This window comes from Varroa jacobsoni, unplaced genomic scaffold (genome assembly GCF_002532875.2).
Source record: "Varroa jacobsoni isolate VJ856 unplaced genomic scaffold, vjacob_1.0 scaffold_1086, whole genome shotgun sequence".
In the NCBI taxonomy this organism is placed as follows: Eukaryota; Metazoa; Arthropoda; class Arachnida; order Mesostigmata; family Varroidae; genus Varroa; species Varroa jacobsoni.
In genome coordinates, this window is record NW_019213988.1 from 65,725 (window position 1) to 93,642 (window position 27,918).

At 42.2% G+C, this 27,918-nt stretch overlaps 1 protein-coding gene across 1 annotated transcript in view; it reads right to left on the reverse strand.

The window, feature by feature from the left end:
- Positions 1–27,918, reverse strand: part of LOC111266483 (cell adhesion molecule Dscam1) — a 96,682-nt gene that overhangs the window by 39,079 nt on the left and 29,685 nt on the right. The window contains exons 2-3 of the mRNA XM_086970920.1: positions 12,960–13,223; positions 11,725–11,874 (exon numbers count right to left, since the gene is read on the reverse strand). Coding sequence (XP_086827046.1) covers positions 11,725–11,874; positions 12,960–13,223 — 414 coding nt within the window. The remainder of the gene's footprint in view (positions 1–11,724; positions 11,875–12,959; positions 13,224–27,918) is intronic.

Genomic DNA, 27,918 nt, shown 5'->3' on the forward strand with positions numbered 1-27,918 from the left:
TGGCGCGCCCATTGCGCTACCACAAGAGCGGTTGCCTGATGTCGTCGGAGCTGGCGGATGTTTGCCGCTTTGCTTTAATCTTACTGAGGCGGTATCATAATTACTTTGACGTAGACTTCTCTCACACAACTGGTAGTAGGGTTACGAGCTAAAGTCAAGCGTCACAGTGTAGGAACGAGGAAATGATTTCATCGTAGTAGTATGCCATCACTCATAGCGTTGCTATCATAAAGTATTCTTTTATGTAATGATATAGCAGAGGATCCCATAGCGACTGAGTCGTACGAAAGACATGTGCGTAAGAGACTGCTTTGAAAATAAACAATATCGGACTATACTAAATGAACCTGTGCCGTCAGTGTGCTTGTTCCAACGGAAATATCTTAAAGCGCCGTATCGTTCACAGGACAGAGGGTGTTGTTTTAGAGACAATAAAATGTATTATCTATGGATTTGTACGAGGATTTGGATAATCACTATAGTAAATGCAATTGCGTAATGCGTTCTTTTTTAAAACTTAGATACATAGTTGTTAACATTTAAATAGACACGTTAAAAAAGTTTACATGTAATAAAGCAAAATTTTAGTTATACTGCTCGCATCTGCTGGATAAAACATTTTTTCTTCGCAAAACAGCACATCTCAAACGCTTTCCGGAAGGACAAAAAAATCTACGGTACAAATTACTGGTTCATCCTCATGATGAGATGGATAAGTGAGTGTACTAGAATAATGCCCTAGGATAATCACAAACGAATAAGGCGGAAACTTATTCCACCACTGGCATACCAATTTTATTCATTGCTATTTACGCTTTCCTATGATTCATCTTTGTTGTAACCCATTTCATCGTAGTGTCTTAGGAAAATTGGCTCGCACATACAATCCAGTTCTATTTACACCGGCATACTTTCCACAAACAGATTCCAAGCCAGGCATTTTTCCCTCCTTCTTCAAAACTCGCTTTTTTAAACGGCGCCTGTTCCCTAACAAACAAGTAAATGGCTACTATTCCATTCTCCAGTTCGACTGCGCGTGTATCAGTAGATTGATTTTATTCTATGTTTTGAGCTTTGCGTTCGGCACCGCCATTAAGCACTCCATCAGACGGCTGGCTCCCAACGCGAAACGACGTATGTCTATGTCTGGACTTCAGCTTATACTACAACATCTTCCGAAGATTAGTACACAAATGCGTTATCCACTAGGCTATCACGGGGATAAATTGGTTTTACTGTCATGTATGAACCATCCTCAATACGAAATGATTTTTCACGCCTGCAAATACTTAGCGCTTGCTGAAACACTAGGTTCCCAGTCTGTTCTCTAGCGAATCTTCGCCGACTGTCTTTTTATTGGTCAAGCATTGAGGCCGCCAGATCGCGGAATTCAGCAGCTCATTCAATTGGTTAGCGCTAATCAAGGGGTTCAGTAGGTCATCACTGAACGCTGGCGTTTATTTCGGCCGAGCCTTTTGATGTTAGAGACTCTTTTCTTTAAACTGAGAACAAATTTTTATCTGGCCAAGAGCAGGGCTGGGCAGGCCGTGGCAGCTTTGTAGACGATTGATATTCGGATTGCTTTGTGCTTTGGATTGTGGATGGTGGTGCCTATGGTGCAGTAGTTCTCAACGTCTGTTTCTTTCGGCCTTCTCTTTATTGTGGTATTTAAGGCCGATGGCCTACAACGACGAAGGGAGTTGTTTTAGTATTTGCTCTATACTCCGCGAGGCCATTGTTCTTTACTACTCGTGGTGAGATGGTTGCCATTCTACTTTTCAGTTCTTTTAGCATTCGAGAGCTGGTTTTCTCTCATTTCTTAGTGCTGCTTCTAGCGTTTCATCATCTTATGTAGAATTTCTTTGAGGATTGTTTTCCACAGGCGCCGATTTTGCCCTCATCCTATTCAATGGACTCCATTATTCTCCGTCCACTGTTTGTATACGATGACCCAATATTTTTTTCCTAAAATCTGCCTACCGTTTCACTACCCGATTTTTTGTTCAACGACGAATTTCTGTGTTTATATATATATATTATACCAACGATATAGATAATCTGAAGCAGTGAGCGCAAAAGGGGCGTGAACCCAAATAGATAGCTTAAATAAATTTAAATTGCAACTCGCTGTTTTCTTTCTTCACAAAGCTAGACTGAAGGACACCGCGCAGTATGACAAACAGTCGTTCATCGAAGTACGACTATCATTGGCCAAAACCTCCAAGGCCTTTCCTTATTGCCCCCCGCTCTGGAGGGTAAAGGATATTCGCTAACGCTATTATTTCGACCGATGGTTGAAGTCTGCTAGTGGTGGCTTTTCAAAAAGTGAACGAAAAGAGGAGAGGACACAAACAAAGCCTTTGTCTTTGTGGCTTTGTAAACAGATTTAGAAAGCAATACTGAAACATCAGGCAGATCCTGGTCAGCCGACATGCACCGAGCTCGCATATTGTTCTAGAGCGTCTTTCAGGCACACTTCTTGTCCATCTAAACGGAGGAAAGCTACCAACAACGAGTGGACCAATACATCCACTTTCCGGTCCGCCTAAAATCCTGTTCTTTCTCAGCTTTTATCTGCGTAACGACGGGGTTTTCCTCCGCAAATAAATGCGTTGACCAGCGGCTGGCTGGTTCCCTCATCTCTTATTCTGCAAATACGAACGAGATAGCAGCACAAATGACCGAGCAAACAAACAACGAAGGTCAAAGATCAGAACGAAGTAGTGGGAGATGGAAGCGATTAAGACAGAGACAGGGCAGGTCGTTTTAGATCGGGAGGCATCGGAAAACGAGATGAGACGGAGAAGGAAAGACGTACGAAACCGAAGAAGGTCGACGGAAGAAGACTGGAGCATCGAAGCATTTACGAAGAACAACTAGAGGAGGTGCTCAGAAGGATGCGGGATAAGCTTATATCCTCGAGCCACATATCGAAGAAGACTTAAGCGTTGCTGGCCGTAAACCTTCTGTCTGCCAAGTATCTTTCGCAGTAACCCCTTTGACTTTCCTTTAAGTAGTCATCTAAGCTAACTCCGAAATATCCGCAACTCCCAACTGTAATGGATCTCTATCGATGTTGAAAAATACGGAAGGTTGAAAGTCTCAACCCTTGGGGGATTTTCGTTTGAGATCTTAGGGAGAAAACTAAGAAAAGAGAGACGATTTTTCGAACCTTGCTCGGAGAGCAAAACTTGCCAGACATGTGTTTTTAGGAACACTGTGCGTAGGCCAAACACCAATGGTCAGGAAACAACAGGGACAAAACGTGTGCTGGGGTGGAGATGACAAGCTGGTGATGCTGGGAGATGAAAAGAGAACTGAAAAAACGATGCAGCCAAATATGCTGATACATTGCCGTTTCTTCATGGCCAAAGGGAAGCCAATTTTATATCTCTCGTTTATCATGTCTGCCTCTGTTCCACTCTTTCTTCCTGTGCGCCAAAAAGCTAGGCCGTGCACGGAGCCAACAAGTGCGTATACAACAGACAGACACGAAGTGACCTGCCGGACTTCGACGACAGGGTCAGCAGAACAATGCAGGCAGCTGATCATAGTGAAATCTTTTTGACGCTTAAGGAAAGGAAGAGAAATAGAAATATAATCCGCGGATAAAACGTGTTGCAATTAAGCAATGCTTATATATCAGGAAAAACCCGGTTGTTTTAGCCGACCCCAAACACACATAGCACGTAGCTTTTTCTCCAGGTTGTACGCTTACTGTTGTTGCTCCTGTGGTAACTATTGGGCCGTCTTCCTCTCTGGCTAAATTTTGCAAAAAAAAATTCGAGTCCTAATTGGTAAAAGAGAGGTTGGGACAAAAGGCTGGCCTAGACAGCAGAATAACGACAATGAACGTCATCACTAATGTCAAACACAGCGGAACTAGAAAATGAATATAAGGTTAAAAAGAAAGAACAAAAGACTTGTTAAAAAGGACCGGGTCGCAATGTGATAGTTCAGTGTTGGGTAACCCATACTGAAAGAAGGCGGACTTCCGAACGAAAAAGAATATTACTGATGCAACTATGGTTAACTTACACTTTGTCAATTTGTATTTTACGGCCACTTCTAGAATAACCGCATAAATCCATTTGTTACAGTGTTTACTCTATTGGTCAAGATGACCATTCTTCTGCAAAGCAGAGGATGGTTATTATGGCTATCTGTGATACTCTGTTATGGCAATGGGTTTAATTTTATTGCTTCTATTCGCTTTTCAATGACAACAGGTTGAAGCGGTAACTGTTGGCCCACGCGAGTGGGTCCAATGGGATTCATGGAGACCGTGTATATGATAAGAGAAAAGTTATACACTAAAGGTCGGCAACACCGTACGCTTAAAACGTCACGAAGTCTGCACAGAGACATAAGCGGATGCACTAGGATATAATGATCGAAAGCACAGTCCTTATTGGCTCGACAAGTGCTGTCCTGCACAGCTTTTTAATATGCCTGCAGTGTATCGTCAAGGCCATCCCAAAATCCTCCTGACCGTACCGCTTCCTAATCTCGCTGCGTCAACAGAGATCGTCTTATCAAGGTGCGGTAACGTCTTCATCCCGTTCTCCAAGGTCTGCCATCCATCATCGGTTCCGATTCAGTTGCAACAGAAAGCGCAACTTGTCATGTATTTACATCTTGACAAAAAGCTTAAACTATTCCTATATACTAATCCCATCATGTGTATGTATATCTAGATTGAATGCTTCGATCATTTCCAACCTCAGTCTGACTTCGTCATAGATACACGCTTGCTGAATAATTAATCAACCAGAATCGTCTAAGCAGCAGTGCCGACAGTGCAAGCAATAGTAGCCGCTCGAATATATCAGATCCACCACTTCACGGTTTATGATCAATTTAGGAGCAACATAGGTGTCTGTTGAATTCTGCGTCTGATTTGTATTTATTTCCCTATGTATAAGCATATACCGAGGATAGCAAAAAGGAACGCATCGTCCGTAAAGCGATAGACAAAATGAAAGTTATGACCTTAGATATTTGAATCCAGCCGTCTTGTTGCTAGAGCTTTATGACATATCGCTTAGAGCGAAACATAGATCAACTACAAAAAGGAATCAGGAATAATTATCAAACTGATTTAGTATAGCAGAATGTGACATGTAATCAGGAACGATAAAACGTCCGATCGATTGATTCCGGCCAGATCCTTTGAAATAGACGGAAAAGAGATACTAAGAGCACACTAAACATTGTTCACTATAGATTCGCGGTAGATCGACCAAAAATACCTATTAACGCCTTAAGATTAACACGCCATTCTGTAATTACGTTAAGTGAATACCTTAACGTGTGTTAGATACAAATCACGTTAATAACCTAAGAGTAGTTACTAATTGCAAAGCCGTAGATAAATTAATAATGTGTAATAGTGTCTAAGGTGACCTTCTCGCAATTTGTACCCCAGCTTTGTCTCGCTAAAAAACGATTTTTTCCAAAATCATTCTTTATTGAAAGGAACTACATTTCGTATAGATCTGTTCTGATTACGAGAACACCATGGCGGCATTTCCATTCCGTACACGCATTTGTATCGATTTTTTAAACTTACCTACTTGCCGTTCTATCTAGTCCAATCCGCTGCGTCAGAAGCATTGGGCTGCCTTTTTGTTCTTCTTCTTTGCTGTACATTCTTCCCCATGGGGTATATTTCCACACTAAAAAAGCGTGGAATAGCAGCTGATTTCATTTGAGTATATCGTGTCGTCCTGGTTAAACCTCCGACAAGCGGAATATGGTAAAAAATTGGGAAATCGTAAGTCAGAGAAAACATTTATCCTATATATTACATAAAGCCCATCTTAACAAAAAGCCTTCGGAGGCTTTCGTCAATAAGCAGTGGTCCGCGTATATATACTGTTCATACGAATTTTAGCTCTTGTATCCTCCCAATTGAACAGCATTGCCCAATGAACAGCAGCAGAGCACGAACGCAAATAGAGGGTGACGATGTGGTAAAAAGTGACTCAGCTTTGCGGTGTAGTCACTTTTTATTCCCTTTTTCCCGCTAGAACGGCTTTTGAATTTCGAAGGCGCACGATTTTATGGATGAACTTGAAATCGTGACGTCAAACTTAACTACAAACTTGCTGTTAATAAAGGTTCTTGTTTATTATTTGGAAGCTGGTATTCTGTTTCGTCAAGTACCATAAAATTTATTTACTTACTCCCTAAATTTTTTCAGTTTCTTTTATGTCCAAAGATGGTTTATTTTACCTACCGTTTCATGTTCCATACATATATATAAACCTTTTATACCTCATAGTATTCGGTCTTCCACTTTTGAGCACTGATTTCGGCGCGGTCAAGATCCGACGAGGCAGGTCCTTGTTTTCTACTTTTCTTGCCGTTTGCTCTAATTTTCCGATTCGCTGACCCCAACCGACTAAGGCGTTACTGGGTGGACTGCTTGAATTTTGGGTACCTGCCATTGTCGTTTTGCCTTGACTAAAGTTATCTGTTCACCGATTCATTCTCTCACGAAAAAGTCCTTCATAGCGCATGGATGTCCTTCCGGTTGAGCCCTGTTTAATAAATACTTGTATTTGAAAGGAACTGGACTGCAGAATTTCATCCAAACTGAATTTCGTTAAGCACCCTCGAGGAAGTCCTGCCCTTTGCCTTCATTTGCTAAGACGCGTTTTTCACCTATCCACTTTCACGGAAGCATTTCCCCTCTACTAGCAGACTGGCACAACACGCATACGACAAAGGTCGGAGTAGTAGCGGCGGCACTAGTATTGGGAAGTACAAATGAATTTTACAAAAGAAAATGTTTGCTGTTACAGCAAAGCCGAGAAATAACGGCGTCCGACCCGTGAAGAACTTTCGGATAAGTATGAAGACGTGGTCGTAGGCAGCTCAAAAATGTAGCCTCTATAGCCATCGTCGAGTCGATGAGGATTATGCCTTCACCTTTGGCATCCCGGTATGTTTGTCCGTATCTCCGCGGAGGTCTCGGCATAGTCTTCGCATATACTGCTGGCGACCATTGGCAACCTTTTTGCTCTTCACGGTCTATATCCCATTTATAAATATTTAATCTGAGTTAACTAAAAGCCTAGAGGGTGATCTTGAACAGAGATGGTAAATTTAGCTCGCAAATAAAGTATCCGAAAGCTAGCAATAAGAAGAGAAAGCATGAAATAAAAAAAATATGAAACTAGGATCCTAGCGGTTTTGGCTGTTGGGTTTTGGAACAGGGCAGACCTGGGACATTTCCATCAGTCAGGGTTTCAATTTGACAGACCAAAGGAAGATTTGCCTGCTGGACCGATGCACGAAGGCGAAAGAAAACCGGAGACCCAGTCATGCAAAGCTTGTTTCCTGCAGAACGATTTTGAGAACAGAACCCCCCTCCCCTTCTGACTTCCCTCCGATTGTGTCGCCTTCGTCAGACCGAAGGCGTCACATCGAACCGACATCCGTGTACCTACGCCTCTTAGTGTCGTCGGTTAAATTGCATTTTTATATTTGTCCGGTCCAATGGGTGTGCATGCAAACGGCGTTATTCAGTACCGCCCAAGCGGTGGAATCGCCAAAAGGTCTGCCTACTAACAGCTCTCAATTAAGCAGTAAATAGCGTTAACGAGACGAAAATGGTGATAACTAGATTAATTAAGTCTAATTAGCCTACTGGTCGGATTTAAAAAAGCAGGCGTATATTTTTATGGGCCGTCCAATCTGTGATGGTTTACATAACACTACAACATGACGAAACACAACCAGATGAGGCAAATCTCATGCGAAAGCTTTCTGAATTTTACCAAGTGGCTAAATATATACACTAATCATCTTTCATCCAGAAAACCCTTCATATCACATAGAATAGCCAATCTCAAACACGCGATACGGCAGTTTCAATTGATATACTGTTTTAAGTGTGCTATATTCTCTTGTGCGTGCCACTTGTGTGGATGCTTAAAGTATCTCTCTCCGTAAAGACGCCCGCTTGTCGCAGCGAAACTAACTCAATAATAAATAAAATCAATTTAGATAAGGCATTTTTTTAATATTATCAAAGATATATTACTAGCCACATAGCAAAATTATCAAATATGAAACTTTCGATATTAAAGTAAAACAAGTTTATCGTTCCTGATAGCGTTCTAAGCATCATTCGATTCGTATTTAATGTGAAAATAAATAACTTAAAAATAACATTTTACAATATTCCTTCTCTTAAATATAGGTGTAAAAATTCCACACAAACAACACACTGTCATAAATTCATCAGAATCGTACTTCTAATTAGCTATTGACGTCAGTGACGTTAGCTAATGACGTTATTTAACGGAAGTGCTTGTTTTTATGAAAACATCTCAGATGGGGTCCACACATTGTCCTGGATAGACCTGTAGACCATCTATGACCTCTTAGTTGTCGTGACCTAATCCGTCTAAAGCTGTTAATGTTTTTCTCATAGTTTGAAATGCTTAATCACCACGCTAACTCCCGATACGTATGCTCACCCGTCCAATGTAATCCTCCCAAAATGACTATCTCATTATAAACGTTAAGCGTAAGCTCCTTTGTCAACGTTAACGGTCTGATTATTTTTCGATCACTTTTTTCGGCCACACTTTGTAGAAGATGATGTATTCAAGATCACATAAAAGAAGCTCTTTACAAAACAGGCACGGGCGGTGACCATATGTACTCGCTTCGGGGTACAGCAGCCGTGTCGGAGCAACTTCCCTTTATACTAGGATGGAAATGACCGAAGGGCACTCCTCTAGTTGGTATTGCAAGAGTTAAGGAACACTTCATACAATTTCGCTGCCTGCAGCCGACTGTCATTTGTTGGGTGAGTCTCAAGGTGTACTAACTGGGTATTGTTTGATAAAACCACCGACTAACTGCTACAGTTTCCCTGAGCCTTCACTCAGCTCTAGCTAACCTTTTTATTTTGTAATGCACTTCGTCGGCAGTAATCAGCCAAGCAATCTCATTGGGTAGCTTTAGCCGCTGTTGACTTTCGTGGAAGCAAACGAAATCTGTCGCCAATCGATAAAATTAGGTCGAACCGGGCATATTATTTGTACGAGGTTGAACTGGGGACACTTCAAGGAACGCTCGAATGCTAACCACCGCCCTTTATATAGACGCAGGCAGTTCGTCTATATAAAAGTTCGTCTATATATATAGGCTGTAAGCTTTTTGTTTTATGTCTGGCGCTATTTTTAATAAGCGTTGCTTCAGCCAGCTGATTGACCCGTCAAGTAAGATACAAAGTCTTGCTGTCTGTGCTTGGTTTCGAGTCTGAACCCCATTTTAGGCTGAGGCGCTAAATATAATGGTAAGCATGTCAACACTGCGTTATTATAGTGAGACGCTATTACCCTGTGTATCACTACTTCGCCCTTTATCTCTCCTATCATATTCAGAAAAAAAGTCACCGTGTCGCTTAACTTTACCCGATTATTGATTTTAACTCTTAGATTCCCCTTGGCTCTTTTAAAGCTTGACACCCTACGATTAAGGAAAGATGCGATGTCCATGGCCGTAGCGGCGACAACTAGTATTTCTTAGAGTCCTGAAGGCTTCGCAATTTTCAAGTGTCGCATAAGATGAGAAAAACAGTGAAAACGCGGCGCTATGCAACTCTGCGGGAATCTGTCGGCCACCCGTGGCAGTGCTTAAAGTGCTTCTTGACCTATTCTTCATTTTATGTTCCATGCACATGTGAACTTACTCTAAGGTACCCTGTTAATTTACTCGATTACTCTAGGATACGACAGTCACACGGTGGACAACTATCTGGCCCATAGAATGGTAGAGCAGTGTTACTCCCGCCTGTCGATCCTACTGAGGTGGCTTAGATTCAGCAGAGCTAGCTATCAACATCGACGTCAAAGCTTCTGAGCCGACTATTGCCGCCTGCGTCTTCGCCGTCGACGTCGTCCTATTCCCAATCTTTAATTCTAAGGCCACTACTTGGTGCACTATAGGTACTACCACTAGTGCTGATACGTAATTGCTTCATCGTAACGGCAAGTTTCTCATATAAATGGTAATTATATGGCTGGTCGGACAAGCTGGCCGCATCGAGAGTGGTCCAAGATGTCCTTTCAGTGGACCGCTTGAGAATAAGCGCTGCCCGGCCTAGACGGCGGGAGCATCGGTAGCAGTAACATTTCTTGCTCTCGCATACTTGACCGTCCGGAGGCAAAGAGGGTTTGGCTTGCTAAAGCGAACCGGGCTTCGGTTCGGCAGGTTTGCCCACTAGGACACAGAGGATTTGTGAGCTCCTTTAGCAAAGCTAGAGATTGCTTTAGCTAGAGTTCTTTTCTCTCATTAGATAGGGGCAAAAGCTGGAGAGCCAATGCAAGTGAGTGTTTGTGATATGGCCTCTAGTGCTGTGTGCTGATAGTACAAGGCTTACGGCTGGTTCCATGCTCCTATAGGCCTACACTTTCCTATTCTCAGGTAACGCAGTTTACCTTCGGGGTTTGCTCGACTAGGTTATACTTGAGGGTCCAGCATGATGATGCCTGATCACCGGGAATTAACTTCGCTTGACCGCGCCATGAAGCTTCAGGTGCAACCGCACGCTGTTGCTTTGATAGTAGTGTTAACCTAAATGATAGCCGGACTGGAATAAGGTACTTGGGACCTAGGACCGGTTCCGTAAAGTACCTTTGCACCGTCGACGGTTGGCTGCGACAAAAGCGCCATAAGAACGTTAGAGTCGGTACTGCATCAAGGGATCAAGTGTGCTATTAAGAACAAGAAGACCGCTGGAAGAATAGGTCTAGGGAGTGCTCAAGATCATCCCCCATACACAGGCACAGGGTACGACAGAAGGTGAAAAATAGTGCCACGGCGAAGCATAAAAGGCAGTAAGAAAGAAACGAGTCCGGAATTGACTCTCTCTCTCCATATATATACACTGATCATCGAGTTTTGTTAAGTTTGTTGATCTAGCCTACAATTATACGTTTTTAGTACTATATATCGTATACGTTTAGTTAATTTTGAAGAAATGTCTATTGCAGGTTACTGGCCGTTATGGTGAGCTTCAGGATATCCGGCAACGACAAGCCTTTTAAGTTGGTTCACCACTGAAGTGTATAAAGCGGTCCCTCGGAGCACTATCTCTTGATTTGGATTTAACCGGTGAAGCTTATCTAACCTCACGCCTTCCCTAGTAGTAATAGCCACAGAGACTCTACAGCCGGACGTTATAAGGTGCTCTCAGACGAGAATCAGCCTAGCAAAAAAAGGCTCTTAAGGAGAGCAGCGAAAAGACTTGAATTTACAATAAAAAATTCTGGCATAGTTACATATGGTAGGGAGCCGTCGAAGATGTAGACGCGATATCAATTATCATTATTATCTAGTTGTACGTACAGGTAACGGCAATTTCCTTACAGCATTAAAAATAGCCTTTCTTAATGCAACACGCCACATAAACCACACACAGTTTTTTTTATGTTTATGATAATTATAATGACATAATCAGCTAAGAAACACAATAACTATACACCTACCAATAACAGCATACCATCAAGTACCAAACGATTTCTTAATTTCCTCCCTCGCGTATCGATACGCCGTGGTTCAATGTACGTGTATATCTTTGTACAGTTGTATCTTTCATTGAAACATTCTTATGGCCAGAGTCTAGGCCATGCGGTAAACCACAACGAGCTGACCAGCGATCACTGAATGAGTACTACTGTTATAGCTGGTATTACTTACCTGCGGTGACTTTGACGTCCCTGCTAAGCACGGCCCCAGCTAAATTCTGTCCGGAGCACCGATACGCTGTGTCGTGCACGTCACTCCGGAAGTCCTGTGCCGCAAACGGTTCGAGCACGAGAGCGCCGTCAGAGCGCACGTGGCGGAGATCTGTAGCAGAAAACAGAATACAGGCAAAAGCAGACGCAGCAGAAAACCTCAGTCATGATTAGATGTTCTCTGTGCCGTGCCTTCGCGAGTGGTTAGGTTGATCTGCTTATGGGCAGGTGAGCAAAGGGGTATATAGAAGAGTCGTCGAAGTGCCCTGCTGGATTTAGCTTCACTCAGGAGTCGGTCGCTTCGTGTTGTTCTTGAATGTTCCTGAATGTCAGGAAGAAGTCGTGGTCGGGAATTCGCGGAAGTTCAGGTAAGTAAAGCCAGTTGCGGTTTTACTTACTGTATTAATTACTGTGTGGTACAGGCAAGGATACCTCAGAGTATACTGTGTACCTATATATGGCAGTATTGTAAGGGGTACCGAAATGTGTATGCGGAAGAAGTGGAAAAGAAAATTGAAGTGGAACCATAACGCAGAGGCAAAAACGAGAGTTATGTCTATATTCCATAGCCCTTGCGATGAACCTTAATGTTTATATTTAGTCAACGTATATTCAAAGCATGGAACATGTACATTAGTTCGAGATAAGTTTTATTGAATTTTTCTACTATCTCTAGTTTTTGAGCTGACCGTCACAACATTGTTGGCATCGTTGGATGAAATTAATGAAATTCACAGAGAATCTAGTAAGTTATACATCTGATAATAATTATACAAGCTCATAAAGGAAATCATTTAACGATGTTATTTGCATAAGAAGGCAATTGGCTAGCTAAATAGCTGCTGAAAATCAACATAAAATTCTATATTAGTTGCTAGAACATATCAATTTTGCCAATCAACCAATTGCTGAACAATTTTAGGCGATATTTGATAATATAAGCTGACTGTGATAATTCGTAACACAGTGATCTTGATAACTAAGGCAACATGTAAGGTTTCAAAGTTAAAAAAAGTAGACAGGTGAAATAAAATACCCTAAACACCGCATTAACTTGCTTGTGGATCAAGGTAGCGACCTGGCAACGCTGGTCTATTCACGTGCTCACTTGAAATTGGTTTGTCATTGAGGCAATGATTTGTGCCGTGAATTTCCTGAGAATTAACTTCACAGCTTCTCGCATTATGGATTACTTACTAGGCACGGTGGGGGCCTCGCTGCCATCGCGATGTATCCAGGTTATTCGTGGCGGGGGCTGACCCTGTACGGCGCAGGGGATCACAACTCCGCTGCTGTTGAGGAAACGAACCCGGGATGGAGGTTCCTCATGAAATGACGGAGCCTGATACTTGCTTGCCTCCGTAAAGCTGCCAATTGTGAGTAACAACAACCAGCTCCCGAAAGCACCCACTGCACCGTCGAAACTGACGCCTACGCCAGCTCCCTGACCACCCCTGCCACCTGCGAAGGAAAAACAGAATGGATAACAGAATATAACACATAGACTGGTAAGGGTCGTACTTGATAATATATGTTTACATTTGGGCATGTTGGTTATTATTAAAGTGAAATTAAATAATTTAAACGTAGTGGTCCTAAGCCGAACGCAGACAAACCCGTTTCCAGCCGTGTGCCTACGCACGCGCTTTCTGTTGCGATCTGATGCAACGTCGAACGGCTTAACACCGAACGTAAAACTCAGAACACTCAACTAAAAGTCAAGTGATTATCGAGTTTCAATGTTTAAATGATCGCATTGGCGTCAGCGCCTTGCTGTGCGTGTTTGTATATAGTTGACCTTTTTCCGAAGAATACTTTTTTCACACTATAAATTAAACGAGAATTTAACGTATTTATACTGTTAATGCGTTACGCAATACGCAGACAGTTCGGGGTAGCTTTTCTTTCTGATCCTATACTATTGCGTAATGTTCTACAAATTTATTATCTGTTGAGTGAAAAAGCACCTCTTCCAGCTACTTCACTGCCCTGATACGAAACGATTGAAAAGCTCTTTTAGAAACACGTACCTTGTGGTTTTTGCATAACCAATGCAAGCTTATTGTTTGATATGCGTAGCTTGAAGTTAGTAAGTATCTAGAACGACCAGACAATTAGTCTGACCCAGACATACCCGCGTCGTGTATGAAAACCGACATATTCGGGAAACTATTATCCAACACTCAGATACAGAGTCCTTTTTGCCCTCTTAGGTCACTTTTGGTAGAGATGAAATTGCTTTTGACCAATCAGCATAAGTTAATGGATGCGGCTAACCGAACAGAGTGAAGAACCCGATTGAGCAAACTCGGAAGGAGTTCGGAGACTATGAAGCAATCCAACGAAGGACTAGCGCCAGAGGGACTGCGTTCATCCTTGTCGACTCGGTTGTAGAACACAGAGACAGCCCCAAGTCAATCGCTCCCGGATACCTGCGTATATACAAATACGCGTCATGATTGTCATGTCATATGTCGCACAACATGTTTGATATGAGCCCTACATATACACAGGGCAAAGAAAAAGTTTCCTGAAGATTTACACACTGTTTTCATTCAAGTTGTTTTTTACTCGTAATTTTACTCTCTTATTACTTTAGCAAACGTCAAATGACAACTATTCAATTGTCAAGTGACATTTTCCATACTATATAATAATGTTGGAAGGGCGCGGTGTATCGCGCAACTTATTAACTTCGTTATATCTGTATCCAGACACGAGGAGTATCGAAAGCAGATCAGATTATACATTACGATCTTAACAGCTGAAGCAATAACGTGCATACAGGCTACTTTTAACTAATAAAAGCCAACGTATTCAAAAAACGATGCGTATAATAGCCAATACGATGCGCAGTAGCCACCTACAACTCTACCTGTTATCACCTTAAACCCTCTACATGATTCTATCTTTCATTTCGGTAGTGTCTTTCTGCTGAGGACTTGAAAATGACTGTATTTGTTTGACGTTCATCCGCACGGTAAAATGTCGAGTTTTCAAAAATCACCAAAGTTCAGACCGCGCTCTCTGTTGCAGCTCCTTCGAGAAACCGCATAACTTATGTAGAAAATTTCATCGTATTTAGGGTTTGTCCTGTCAGCAAAAAGTTTGAGCGTTTGCAGACTTAAGTCGCTGCTTTGCGGTTCAGATCGCTATTCCACAATTCAAAGAACCTTTAAGTTATTTCTAATTGAGCCGTGACGAAGAACAAGCCATACATCCCCATTCATGCCGGTGTGTTGAGCTTTGAATAGGGTTTAAATAAGCAATCAATCAATTCTGTGCGCCCTGTACATCATTCCTAAATAGCCCTAAGGTGACTGAGGCGTCGCTATATAGCCGCCAGTTAATTTTCCGCATAAAGCTCCTTCAGAAGCTAACTTGTATCTTTAAGCTACGCATCTTAGCCAGTAAAATATATCATTACGAAACGAGTTTATGCTGTGACTAGGTCAGACCAAATGGCAACGAGATAGCCAGAAGTAAAAAACGAGGATTGAGAAGTGTCGCGAGTTTCTTCCTATCTTTAAAGCCTCTACCAGACTACTCTCACCCTTTAAATTATAGAAACGGTTGAGAAACGTTACGGGCCAATGTCCTTATTGATTTGGGATGAGTGTGGGTTCACACCTAACTTGAACTTGGAAGGTTTATTCAGCTAGAGCTTAAACTATATTCTGATGCAATATGGTTTGTCATCTTTTGTGTGATGCATCTTACAAAAATTTACAGAATTTACTTGAAGCAGCCATATGCAAATATGTTCTCGATATATTCAATTATGTGTACGTTCTAGGACTTGACACATTTTTGCGGAAAGATTTAGATACTCAATGAGACGACCTAATTTGAAAATTATTTTGCTTTAAATAGATATTTCAGACCATAGACTTCGATTTAATAGAATTCAGATGACGACGAATCATTTATACGAGCAAACAATCAAAATGCTTTTTCGATGCCTTTTTTTTTTATTTCATTCTATAAACAACAGATTTCTTCGAAAGAGCTACGACACCACAGTATTACGCACTCGATGTGCCTTTGGCATGGAGTTCCGGCCTTCTTAAATGCCATCGGAATCAGCAATCACCACCGCCGAGCCTGTCGAACCAAGCTAACGGGTCAATGAAGCTTCGATGAGAAATCTTGTCGAGACGATAGCGAAATGGCGAGGCCGAGACCTGAACACTGAGCAGCATATTGGCCGACAGCATCGTTCGAGGTTAATGTTCTTCTCTTCGGCTCGACGACCTCCAACGCTCGTGGAGGCAGCCGTCCTCCTAGCCGTCTGTGGGGCTAGCTTTATTTTTTCCCCGTCTCTCTCCTTAGTCAATGTAGCAGGTAAGAAACAAACGCTCCCGCTTTCCATTTCCTGTTTGTTCCCCCGGCTCGGTTTTTTCGGTTTTCCTCCTTCTAAACAAGCAGGCAAAGTCTTAGGAACCCTAAGGGTGTTTCTCCAGAAGGTAGACGGTCCAGGGAAATTTTTGGGGGCACGAAGAGGTAGGGTCTTCAGGACTTTCTGAAAGACCTGTTTTTCACCTTTTTTTCTCCATTCGTTATCCAGCGCGGAAGATAGAGAGAAACAAAGCGTATTTTTTTCCTTCATTTTTTTGGTCTCCTCTTTTTCTCTTCGAGTCGCACTGAAGTAACTAGCGACCGTCCGCAAGGGGCAAGGTAAGGGGCGAAGCTTTGTCGCGGAGGAAGGCGAACCTCAAGGGTAGGAACTTGGAAACCTGCGTATCTACGCGTTTTCTGTTACCGGAACATTGCCGGTGGTGGTGGCGGCAGTGCCAATAGCTGCAGTTTCGATTCGACGTCCATCGTTCGTTTCGTAGGTTGTTTCTTTGGCTCTGATCAGCGGCGGATTTTGTGCTTTCATTCGATTGAAATATGTCGATTTTTCTTTGTTTGTTGGTCTTGACCCGTGGGCCGCCAAACTCGACCCGCGCTTTTGCTAGGTTGAACTGAAAACCCCCCACGGAAACCCCACCATAGCTATCCCGGGACGAAAGCCTACTCTCGGACTTTCAGTTTCGGCAGGGTTTCCTCTACATAGACTATCTTCTTTCTAGCAGCTCGGATACGCTGTCGTTGTGTCCTACCCGATAGCGTGGGGCCATGCTTGGTTTTATCGTATCTACCTCTGCTTGCAAGGGGAAGAGGACGTGGTGAAGAGACTAGTGAATAGTTCAAGGAGTTGCATGAAAGGTTACCTGTTGGAGGTGAAGAAGGATTTCGCCGTTTTGAAAGTGGAAATCTTGTCGGTATCGATGAGATTCTGGTTGACTAAACCATCTTTGGTGGTGCACGCAAACTCGAACCGAGCTGTTACTTGTTAGAATATATGAAAACGATAAAGAAGTTGATTTGATGATGGTTTAGAGTGTAATCGGAGGTAGTTATAAGATCATATAACCACCCACTATTTTGCCAGACCGCATACTGCAAAACAAAAACGAAGTAAACTAAATCGGAATGAGTTTGCTAAATGTCAAGGAATATCCCTTTGGGTTGCTTCATATGCACATTACCAGTAAGAGCCTATGTCTCATCAACTTTTTGATCCCAATACATGCCAGTTCGGCCTGCTTTAACTTACGTGCACAACAAAATTTCAGAACGCATTGGTATTTCGCTTGGCAAATATAACTAGAAGACAGAAAAGGCTTAGCAAGCAAATGGCTTCGAGTCCAATGGATATAGGTTTCAAAAGACTCTTGTCAAATTGTCGCGTACTCAATGCGACCATTTGGCAAAGGTTTACCATATACGTGCTCTGAGCAGCTAATTAGACGTTGACCAGCGTTATATAACATGAACTATGTTTTTATACTTTTGCCTAACTTTAGTTCCTTGTAAACGCCCTTAACGGGTCTTCCCTGTGATGAACTGAACGTAACAGTATTTGAAACTTGGTCTGAAGCATGTCTCTATCTAGGTAGTTCACTCATAGCTCCCATTTAGCACATACATGGCCTTTTCTCCTCGTTGATTCTATTGTCCAGCCAAGAAATTCAATTTTAGTAGTCGGAAAAGAGTCTAGTGCATGACGGGGGCTCTGGCATACAATATGCCGAAATTCGTCTAAGACTGCTCTCTAGATGGAAGCGGCTCCTGGACAATTCGAAGGCCCCCTCATTTAACAACAGAAACGTTGCATACAGTCAGAGTTGGACTGGAACAATAACATCACTGGCATCTATTAGGAACAGGAAATATATATTGCGCATTCTATCATATTTAAGATTATATTATATAACATTAGCGATTTAGAATTGAACATTACAGCTACGATTTTTAATTAAATTACAAAAAATGATAAAAAAACTTTGATGCGGGATTGGAACGTCTAGTGCTCACGGAGTGGAAGGGAAGGTCTTCGACATTTTTGCGGAAATATTAGCTCTTTCCAGAAAGCTTTGCTTCCATTTTTTCGTTCGGCATTTGGGGCTCAACAGACAGTTCCAATGGAAATTAGATGAAGTATTACCCCGGAACTTCTACGGTCGCGTAATCCTTCTAATATGAGAGAAGTGTCCATCCACAATAGAAATCATTCTCGTCCTGTTTGTCGTGCAGTCTTCCATTGTTCGGCCTGTTTGAGGAAACCCAAGTGAAATTTTTGCCCACATATATTGTCTTGATTGTCGAAGCTTTATATGAAGCTACGAAAATTTAATGCTCTTCTAGCTCCATATTTGCTATTCTGAAGTTCCATGTGCGTATGATGTAGATTTAGCCCTCGGATAGCCCACAGGTCTACGTACTGATACGTTGTTATAAATGGCAGTCGCAGCGTTGAAAGTAGCGAATTGAAAGTGCATTGACGACAATTGTCTAGTAAACAGTTGGACGCTCGGACACTGTTGAAAATGTCAGACCGATGCGATGAGGTCAGGGTTCGTGACATCGGGGCGTGACAATTTGACATCTTATTTTTGTCATTGCCGGTGCCGACCTTATCGATGACAAGGGAAAAAGTCAACAGAGAGAACCTTCCTAGTCGCTCTTCCGTTCGACATCCTTTGCCTGCTACCCGAACAGGCGATACGAAAATGTGTGGCACTGAAGGAACGGCGAACGTCGATTGGTGTACAAGGAGCCGCAACGACATAGCCCATCATCTTGTTCGTTTTTAGCGCTGGTGACAGCAGCGCAAGCTGCCGATGTTACCAAGAGGGGCAAACAGACCCCCAACGAAGAGGCACGACGACGACGACGGCAACATGTTATGTGTCATGGCGGACAGCAAAGTCTCCTGAACCGTTGGAAGAACGGATGCTACTCCCTATCCCTAGGAGGCGGTCATACAGTGGGCCACTGTTTCGACCAAAAGTGGCACAAGCCCTGCATTCTGCTTTGCCATCAAAGGGCAGAAAAGAACAGATTTTCGTCACAGGTTTGAGGACGCCACTGCTTTTTTTTTGTCTTTGCGTGCCTACAGCACACAATGTATAAAATGTTTCCTATACGCTATTGGATTGCTGGATAAAACGTGTACATGAAAAAAGGTTTCTACTCTGTTAGCATGTGGTACAAAAATTGGACGCAACGATTTGTATTGCGTAAAACGGCGTTGCTATGTTAAGACAGGCCGAACATTTTCCAAATTTGGTTTTTAAAGCGTTGTTCTTCATGATGTTCAAATTGTTGCTTGATGGGTGTTTATTAAATGATTACCGAAGCTCGCGAAGAATCAACGGGAAGTGTGTAATCACTACAAAGTTATTCAGTGGGTTCAGTTGTCCTGAAATATTAGGGCGCGTCCTTACGCGGGCAGTACATATACCCGATGTGGTATTCACGTCGATTAGATCGTATCATATAGATCAAATAGACGTTTTATTGTTTATTGTTTTCGCAGCGATTGTTTCTATTTGTTCCGCAATGAATATGCTGATTATTCTTGCGTTGTTTTATCCAGCATATTTTAAAGCCTTAACATCATTCAAAACATTGAACAAGGTAGAAGTATCAGAAAAAACACAGTTTTGATAACCTTGCCACTAAATGTACGCCGAATGGCGATGCTATATAGCCACGACCGTACTAACCAATTTTGTAAACGTGTGGATCAATACTACAAATGAGACTGTCTAGTATATTGCTAATTCCGTCGGGAGCATATTTGGAGTTAGCGAAGAGGACCACATTACAACAACTACAGTTCATCTACGGGGCGTATTACTGATACACGTTGTCGGTTTGTCAACCTCCTGCTCTCGGTGCAAGAAGGTCTGAGAATTTGGCGCGTACTCCGAAAACTTCTGACAGTAGGGCAGAGGAGGCAGTTGGGCAACATGTAAGAAAGCGAATCTAAACAAAATTAGCAAGTCCTCCCCTTGGAGGTCTGTCGGGCGAGCTAGGTGAAATCTAGGAATAGGAAACGAAAAGGAGTGGGGAAGAAACGGGCTAGGGACAGGTTACAAAGGACTAAAAGAAGTATTCGTCGTTCCAGCGAGTTCCCTCTATATCGTTAATGAAAGAAGAGCGGAAAACTCTATGCGCCTACGTTTTACAGCACGAATCCCCTACCAAGCTGTCCTACGATGTAGTGTAGTAGCCGGATATATGTTTAGAATGGAGGAGCGCATAGAGAGTCGCACAGGAATGAGTTTGGTATAGTCACAAGATATTGGGGATATTTAGTGATGGTAAAATTGAACCAAACGTTTGTTTCTGCGAAGCAAGAAGACAGGAGACAAGCTTGAATACAGTTGCAAGTCAACAAAGTTACAGTTGCAAGTAAACGAAGTTACAGCTGCAAGTTATAAGGTGGTCGTAGAGACACCGTACAGCGATCTCAGGAGTTTAGTACAAATCCAGGTAAAAATTCTCAGTGTTCACTTTATGGCTTGATTTGGTACCGCGTTCGCGCGTTTATCAGTAAGGTCTGTTACTACTATATTCTTCCAATAGAACTAAATCGCATTAGCCGAAGACAGATCACTTATTAACGGGCTCACTATTCAAATCCGCTGAAACGCACACAGGACCTTATACAGTGTCGAATAAGCCTTCAATTCTAAGTTCTTTTGCATATCGCAACCTCTCACAAGCATTTGTTCTTCACTAGGACATATCATCACACTTATTTCTCATGTGTGCCTATATCAGCTGTGCAAAGCAGCTTTGCCGTGTCGTTGCGTTTCGTTTTATTTCTTTCTGCGCAGCGAAGATTAACTCCAGGCCCTTCTTAGGCTTTAGTGGTCAAAAAGCACATCGATGATAGTAGCCGAACCAAAGGAGAGACATGAGGTTTCTTGCGCGTTGTGGTAGAAGCAGCCTCCAAGACGTAGTCTGTGCATGAAGCCTATCACCTTTCTTTGGACTGGCTTACGAGATTGCGTTTGGGTTTTGCAGGAAACGAAGGAAGAGAGAAATGTTTGCGCAGCTATGCTGGCATTGACGTAGTACAGCATAGGTGGCGGTAGCGGCGACGCAGCCGCCATTGGCGCTGTAGGTTCAAAAACCGCGAAAGAAAAACGCACAGATCCTGCCTCTATACACAGGCAATGCATGAGCTTCTTAACTCTACCTCTCTCTTAGTTTCAGTGTAAGGTACAAAGCGAGCGTCGTTTTAAGATAAATCGGAGTAGCAAAGGGGTACGTACAATTCTCACTGTAGTGCGCTACCTCCTGTAGGGAGGATCAGACTACCGTCAATGCCACGACATACCAAGCTCGAGATACTCCACATTTCCTGCCTCTATTTGCTCGCGAGTCTAACCGCTGCGGTGTGATATGTAATTAAATCTAAAGTAAAATAAAGACCCACACACAACATAAGATATAGAATTAGCATAGATAAAAAGAAAGATGAAAAGCAGGTATATATTACCAATCTGTATGTATGCATCTCTTACATAATTTGTGTATTTATTTCTTTATGGGTGCTGCGTAATGATGAGATTTGAAGAAGAACGCTTGCGGTCTGGCTTTGACGAATATATTAGGTATCGACTGGCAGTTTCATCGTCCAGAATCATGAGAAAATTTAACCCGTACCCTTCGATCCAGAATCTGTTTAGAAACTTTTAGTAATGCTTATGTAACGGTGCGCATTATAAAGGGAAGTATAATAATTGAAAGGTTTGGTTTATTGTCAGGTTTGCAAATTGTGTAGTATACAGATGGCTTGCCACATAAGCCTAGATAGGGATGAGCATCTTCACCATGCTGCAGACTCGCAAGCGGCACTAAATGGACAGCTTGCTTCTTTCAGCCATTTTTTCAAGTATCTTGAAATAGAAATAACAACCAGAATAAAAATTAGCCTATCGAACTTTAATATCTGATATTGAGCACTATCACACTATGCACGCTCCAAAATCATTGTATAATTCTTTTCAGATTTTATTAGCTGACATAATCAAGCAGATGATTGCCCAGTAATTAAAAAGGGTCGCCCAAAAGCAGCCCCGCAATGTCGTCAAATGCTACTATCCTCCCTGTTTATCAAAGGGGCGGTACCCGTTGGTTGCCGCCCATCAAAACAAAATTCTCTAGTTTGTACTTGAAGGATCGCATAAAGCGAGGCCAAAGCAGTATGCCGTGATTGGTAACATAGACCATTACAAAACACGCATACTATTATATGTTCTATGCAGGGAAAATGTATGGCTACGGGTAGAAAATCTCTTTGACTAGTGGTTGATACACTGTTACCATTATAAAAAATGGTTACCTTATCTGCTGTGAAAAAGCAATAGGTCAAGTCGAAGGCGAAGCCACCAGCCAAAAAGAATCGCCTTATTGTCTTACAATGTGTATGTTTATTTAGCGCTGTTTTATAAACTCGATGACTAGAATGGTTAAACTTGACAATGAAAAATGTCAGGCCAGATCAGGTTCAAGCTCCACAATGGCATATTTTAAAAGATAGCTATGAATAAATAAAAGAAACAATTATAGGACTCGATCCATAGTTGTCACGTAAGTACTCAAGATATCTTCTGTAAGGGCCAAGATTTTGACACGCTGAATCTATGAACATCAATATCTATAAAGTATTATATATAGGGATTACTCTAGTCTATTTTGCTAGGCGTGCGATTCCGCACGAGGTTGTAGTTTTGCATAAGATGCCTGTGCTATTTTTGTTAAAGGTACTCCGCTTCGACTATAATACATAAAAGGGCATTATGATGACTGCTTGCAGGCAAAAGAACTTCGGTCGCAGCCGAAGCGGCAGCGTCTGAGGTGTGAAAAAGATGAACAGACTATCATCTCATGATGCATTATTTATTGTTGTCCGTATTACAAGATATTTTTCTCGATGAGAAAGGGTCCTGTAAAGACGTCGAGCGCGCGTGCCGTCATGTATCGTGTCCCAGTTGGACCGAAGCGCCTATCTGTGCGTACTATCGTCCACACGGTATCTTCGGTGTCATAGATCGTAGCGGGAGAGAAGTAGACTTAGCGGACAGCAGAACTGGGTACCTTGGCCTGCTAGTAACAAAAGACCGTGTCGATAGTTCCCGATAACATCTGGGTGGGTCATCAGTCATCGAGAGCATTGACATGATACACTTTTTTGATTATTACTACAACTACGATGACGAGGCCATAACTGAGTGATGGCCAAGGGCAAGTGAGAAGGCAATAATCGAAAAGATTTTATCGAGGACAAAATGGTAAATGGGCTGGGCGAGAATGCGGCTATGAAATGGATCAGGTTTGAAAAACACACATGTTTACCGTAGAAAAATGAGCATATAGGCACGATGAAAAGATATTAAATTTTATTCTGTCATACAATTATTAGATTAAGACAAGGCTTACCACTAGAAATATGCGCGTGTGTGCGTGCCCGTAACGTAGTGTTTGTATAATCAGTGTTAGAAAATATTTTTCAGTGCTTCCAAAAATTTTAAAGCGATAGACGTATATGCACCCATTAGCATCGTCTAGAGCCCTTCCAGGAATATAAACTATTCATCACCATTTAACGTGCAATAATATCAACAAACAATACAGTTAAACAATTTTTCTGCCGCTCTTTATCAGCTTACGGGAAACGCTCATAAACTTGATAAAACACATACAAATTTCCTAAAGCTGAATTATAGGGTCGCCTATGTAACGATAAACGATGTTAACTAAATGGTGAAAAGTTTTTGTGATAATTTTGTAGTAATTATAAAATTCGACAAATAGTATCTTCAGTTTCCTAATTTGATCATTACTCGTTGTCAGGGAACTATTGAAAGAACCGCATAGTTAAAAGGACTAAAGAATCAAACCCAAGGCAGTAGCCTTGTATCAGGATCCGGAAAGTGTTTCTTATAAGCGACTCAAGGAACCAAGTCACAACGGCCATGCCAATCGTGACTGCGACGGCAGGAGCGCCACAGCTAAAAACCATCACAATGGCAATCATAGTACCATTTTTATTACACTAACTGCGTATTGTAACATTGAGCTTGGCGGTGTCGTCGCATCATACTCGTTTTCTGTCCTTCTTGGTTTTTCTGCTGCTTTTATATTAATCTAGTTCTTACTTGGCATCCCTACAGCCTACAGCCTTCTTCTGTTCCCAAAACCCAAATTCCGTCCAAAAAACCTCAGACGTCCCTGTCCAACGCCAATGTCAACGTTTTCCCAAATTCCTCATCGGCCTTTCTCTCTTTTTCTCACGCGTTTGTTCTGGGGACATCGTTGTCGACACTCTTATTAAAGCCTCTTCTTTCTAGAGACGCCGAACCAGTCCCGGCTTCTGCCGGCGACTGTCGTTGCTATAAAGGAGGCTGCTCTGCGTACGCCTGAATAATGACTGATGAAGCGTGGAGCGTGCGTAGCTGGCGAGACAGCAGCACTGTCGCCACTAGACCCTAAGAAAGAGAAAAAAAGTGGTACCAAAGAAGTGGCTGTAGCCTAGCGCTGTCTGGCCAGTCAGGAACGTAACGTGGCCTAACGACAGACTCGATAGGGGTAATATTGCATAAGGCTTCCTGTAATTCAGCAAGAACTTGGAGCAAACGAAAAAGAGTCGGAAAAGTAGAGGGCCTGCTGAAAAGAGAAAAATAAGTCTGACACTGTTACTGCTGCTGTTTGGTCCACAGCACGGCAGCGGTCAAAAAAACAAGGGGTAAATCTAAATCAAGAGTCACGTCGGTGACGTGGTGTCAACGAAACGGAACCTTGAATAAACAATCACATGATATTCAGCAAAATTTCTACGGCTCAGCTAGACATGAACAAGTGCAGGAAACGTATAATCACAAAAAATCGAACGTTGACACGTTTAAAAAAAATAAGGCCTAAAGTGGTATAAGCTTATGGTGAACAAGTCGATTAGAAGGTCAAAGGAAAACTAAAATTTGAGCGGGGTTCTTCTCCCACATATTCTTTTCGTCCACTACCTTGAGACGCCCATTATGGAGGGTGATACGAGGTTAGATGGCAGTCTACCTCTCTCTGAACAAGAGCAGGACTTAGACCCGACCCCCGAAAATCCATGCCTCCAACGGTTGCCCTTAAAGCACCTTGGTTGACAGCGAGTGCAATGTTTCTTCCAAAGGAGCAGCAGTGCAGTAGTGGAAGAAAACTGGAGACAAACGTAGCCCAGACAGGAAGCATCAGAGCAGTGGTGTGCAAGCATTCAGTGAGCAAATGACGCCATTCGTTGCGATCGAGTTGTAGTACGATTATCATTGAGACGCATAGACGTTACAGTAGGAGCCACGAGTCCCGCAACGATTGTTACTAATGCCGCCACTGTTTCGAGGCTGCGTGGGGCTCCGACTCCTCCAAAGTCGAAAAACCAAAATAATGGATGATGTGATGAAGCGAAGATAGTAGGAGCAAAGCACTTCATGAATCTTTATGAGGAGTCGATGAAAAAGGCGGTGGGACGAAAAAAAACAAGAACAAGCCGCAGTTCCTGGTGTGCGTCAAGTCAATGCACGAGCCAGAAACGAAATTGACGTTCCTTATCGAATCGGGATACGTTAAAAATGTTTCCGAACAATATAGTGAGAAGATAGAAATGGCAATCTCAGATTAATGTACATATTGTGAACGATAGATATTTTAGATAGATAGATAGGTTTTTTAGATATCGAGAACCTGTGACTCAAAGAAAAACAATGCAAAAAGCAAGTAGAAAACAAAAATAGACCTGCAAACGACATTAACGTAGTAATGGCTTAGATTACATGCTTCGCCTATGGTATATAAGTAAAATTGAAAAACCATCCGTCCTTTGTATATATTCGCCAGCAGAGATATCTTCGTAGATAATGAAGATAGTCTGAGGCGCTAAAAATGATTTTACCCGCTAAGAGCCATATTGTGCTGCTTCGGAAAGCGGGGCGCACCACTTGTAGCCTAATCGTCTTTAGGGGGAAACGCTCGCTTCCTCAGTCAATGATGTGGACGGCTCTTAGTATAATTACGAATACATTACTGCAGCTTTCTTCAAATCCAATTTTTGCTATAAAAGTTTTAAACAGCAAAAAATCGTTTTTCTGGACACCACGATATAATTATATAGCGTCGGCAACAAGATTTTGCTAAACCTCGTAAAAGGCGTCTATGGCAAAGCGACCAAAAACGAATTATCCGAAAGAAAGGCACGCTAGTTGGTTTCGACGGCTTTTTTTATAACAACTATAACACTTGTATTAAGTAAATCTGCACTGCTTAATCGCGGCATACATAGAACCATGTAACGAAAGATAGTGGATTATAATGCACATATATAACAAAGTAGTGACAAACAAAGTCCTTGATAAAGTAAGTAAGGATTCGCTCAGCTGACCAAAAGCATATAATTTAGTCAGCATCTCATATTTGGCCGAAATATGCGCTTCTTGAATAATACTTAAAGCCTGTTAATAGTAATGTCCTTCAATTCCTATAAGCACACTGTCTGTTCTAACTGACATCTTATAAATACCAAATCGTTTAATATACACGTGTGTCCTTGCAGATAGATATACCCACATTGTTGTCAGCTGTTTGAAAATTCAACAAATTATACCCCAGAATAGCTATTTGCTAGTAGTAAACATAACGTTACTACGTAAAGGAAGAAAAAGCAGTCTCTAAGCTGAATGTCTTCTCAGGAGTTTAAGCCTTTTGTTTGAAGTCGTATGCGAATTTTACATAATCAATTGGAAGCTATAAGACATGTCTGTCTGACGCTACTTCAAAAAAAGCATATATGCTTGAGCCAAGCTTGTATAATTGAAGAAGCGAGCTCGAAATTAAAGTTACCTCTGCCGTTGGGCATAGTTCGTTTGTTCGACATGCACAGATGGGCTCTGGGTCAAAAAGCAGTGATTCACGTGACTCGCTACTCAGACTATTAGTTATAGTTTTAGTGGTATCCAAGAGCACTCTGTCAACAGGGGTCACGCGATCCTCTGTGCAACTTCTACGGCCCAGTCCCAAAAGCAGGGAAGTAGATGAGGTTAGTTGCCCTGTGTTGTCGGGAGCTCATTTTCGTCACGGAGCTGATGGCGTCTGAGCAACGGGATTTGCTCTCGGTAAGTAAACTATATAGACTGATAAACTAGCTTAGCCTCAAGTAAATTGGTTACGATACACAGTGCATTAGTTCGGTTCCCGGAAAAGGATGCAAATGCCGGTGCCAACTGGATCAAAGTTCGATGATTTAGTTAGTTAGTAATCTAATGAAGGTATAGAAAGAATTCAGCGGTTTATGTCACACTTCAACGGTTCAGCTCGAAACACGAAAGAGACGTTGCTACGGTAAACAAGCAAAGCTTGCGCACCCGGGCGTAGAGATCACATTCGAAAAGGAAACGACAAACATGTAGTTTCTAAGGGGAATTGCGCTTCACCTAAAAATTTGGGTGATACGAAAGTTAGATGCAGGAGAGGGCTATGGAGGGTTACCAAGTTCGGCATTCCGATAATTGCAACAAAGCTTATAAACGATGTCATTTGCCTTATATCCAAACATCGTTTGCGTCCAACAGTCTTTGTCCGTTACGTCATAATATAGTCAACCGCATTAGCTGGACTAGCATATATTGTTTGAAGATTTTTCTAAAAAAATAATAAGATAATGACCATGGATTAGTCGCCCTCTGGAGTAACTTTTTATGCCACTGCTTTTATGAATAGGGCTTATACTAATTATTCAGAACGTAACAGGAAGTATACAAATGGGAAGGTTGCC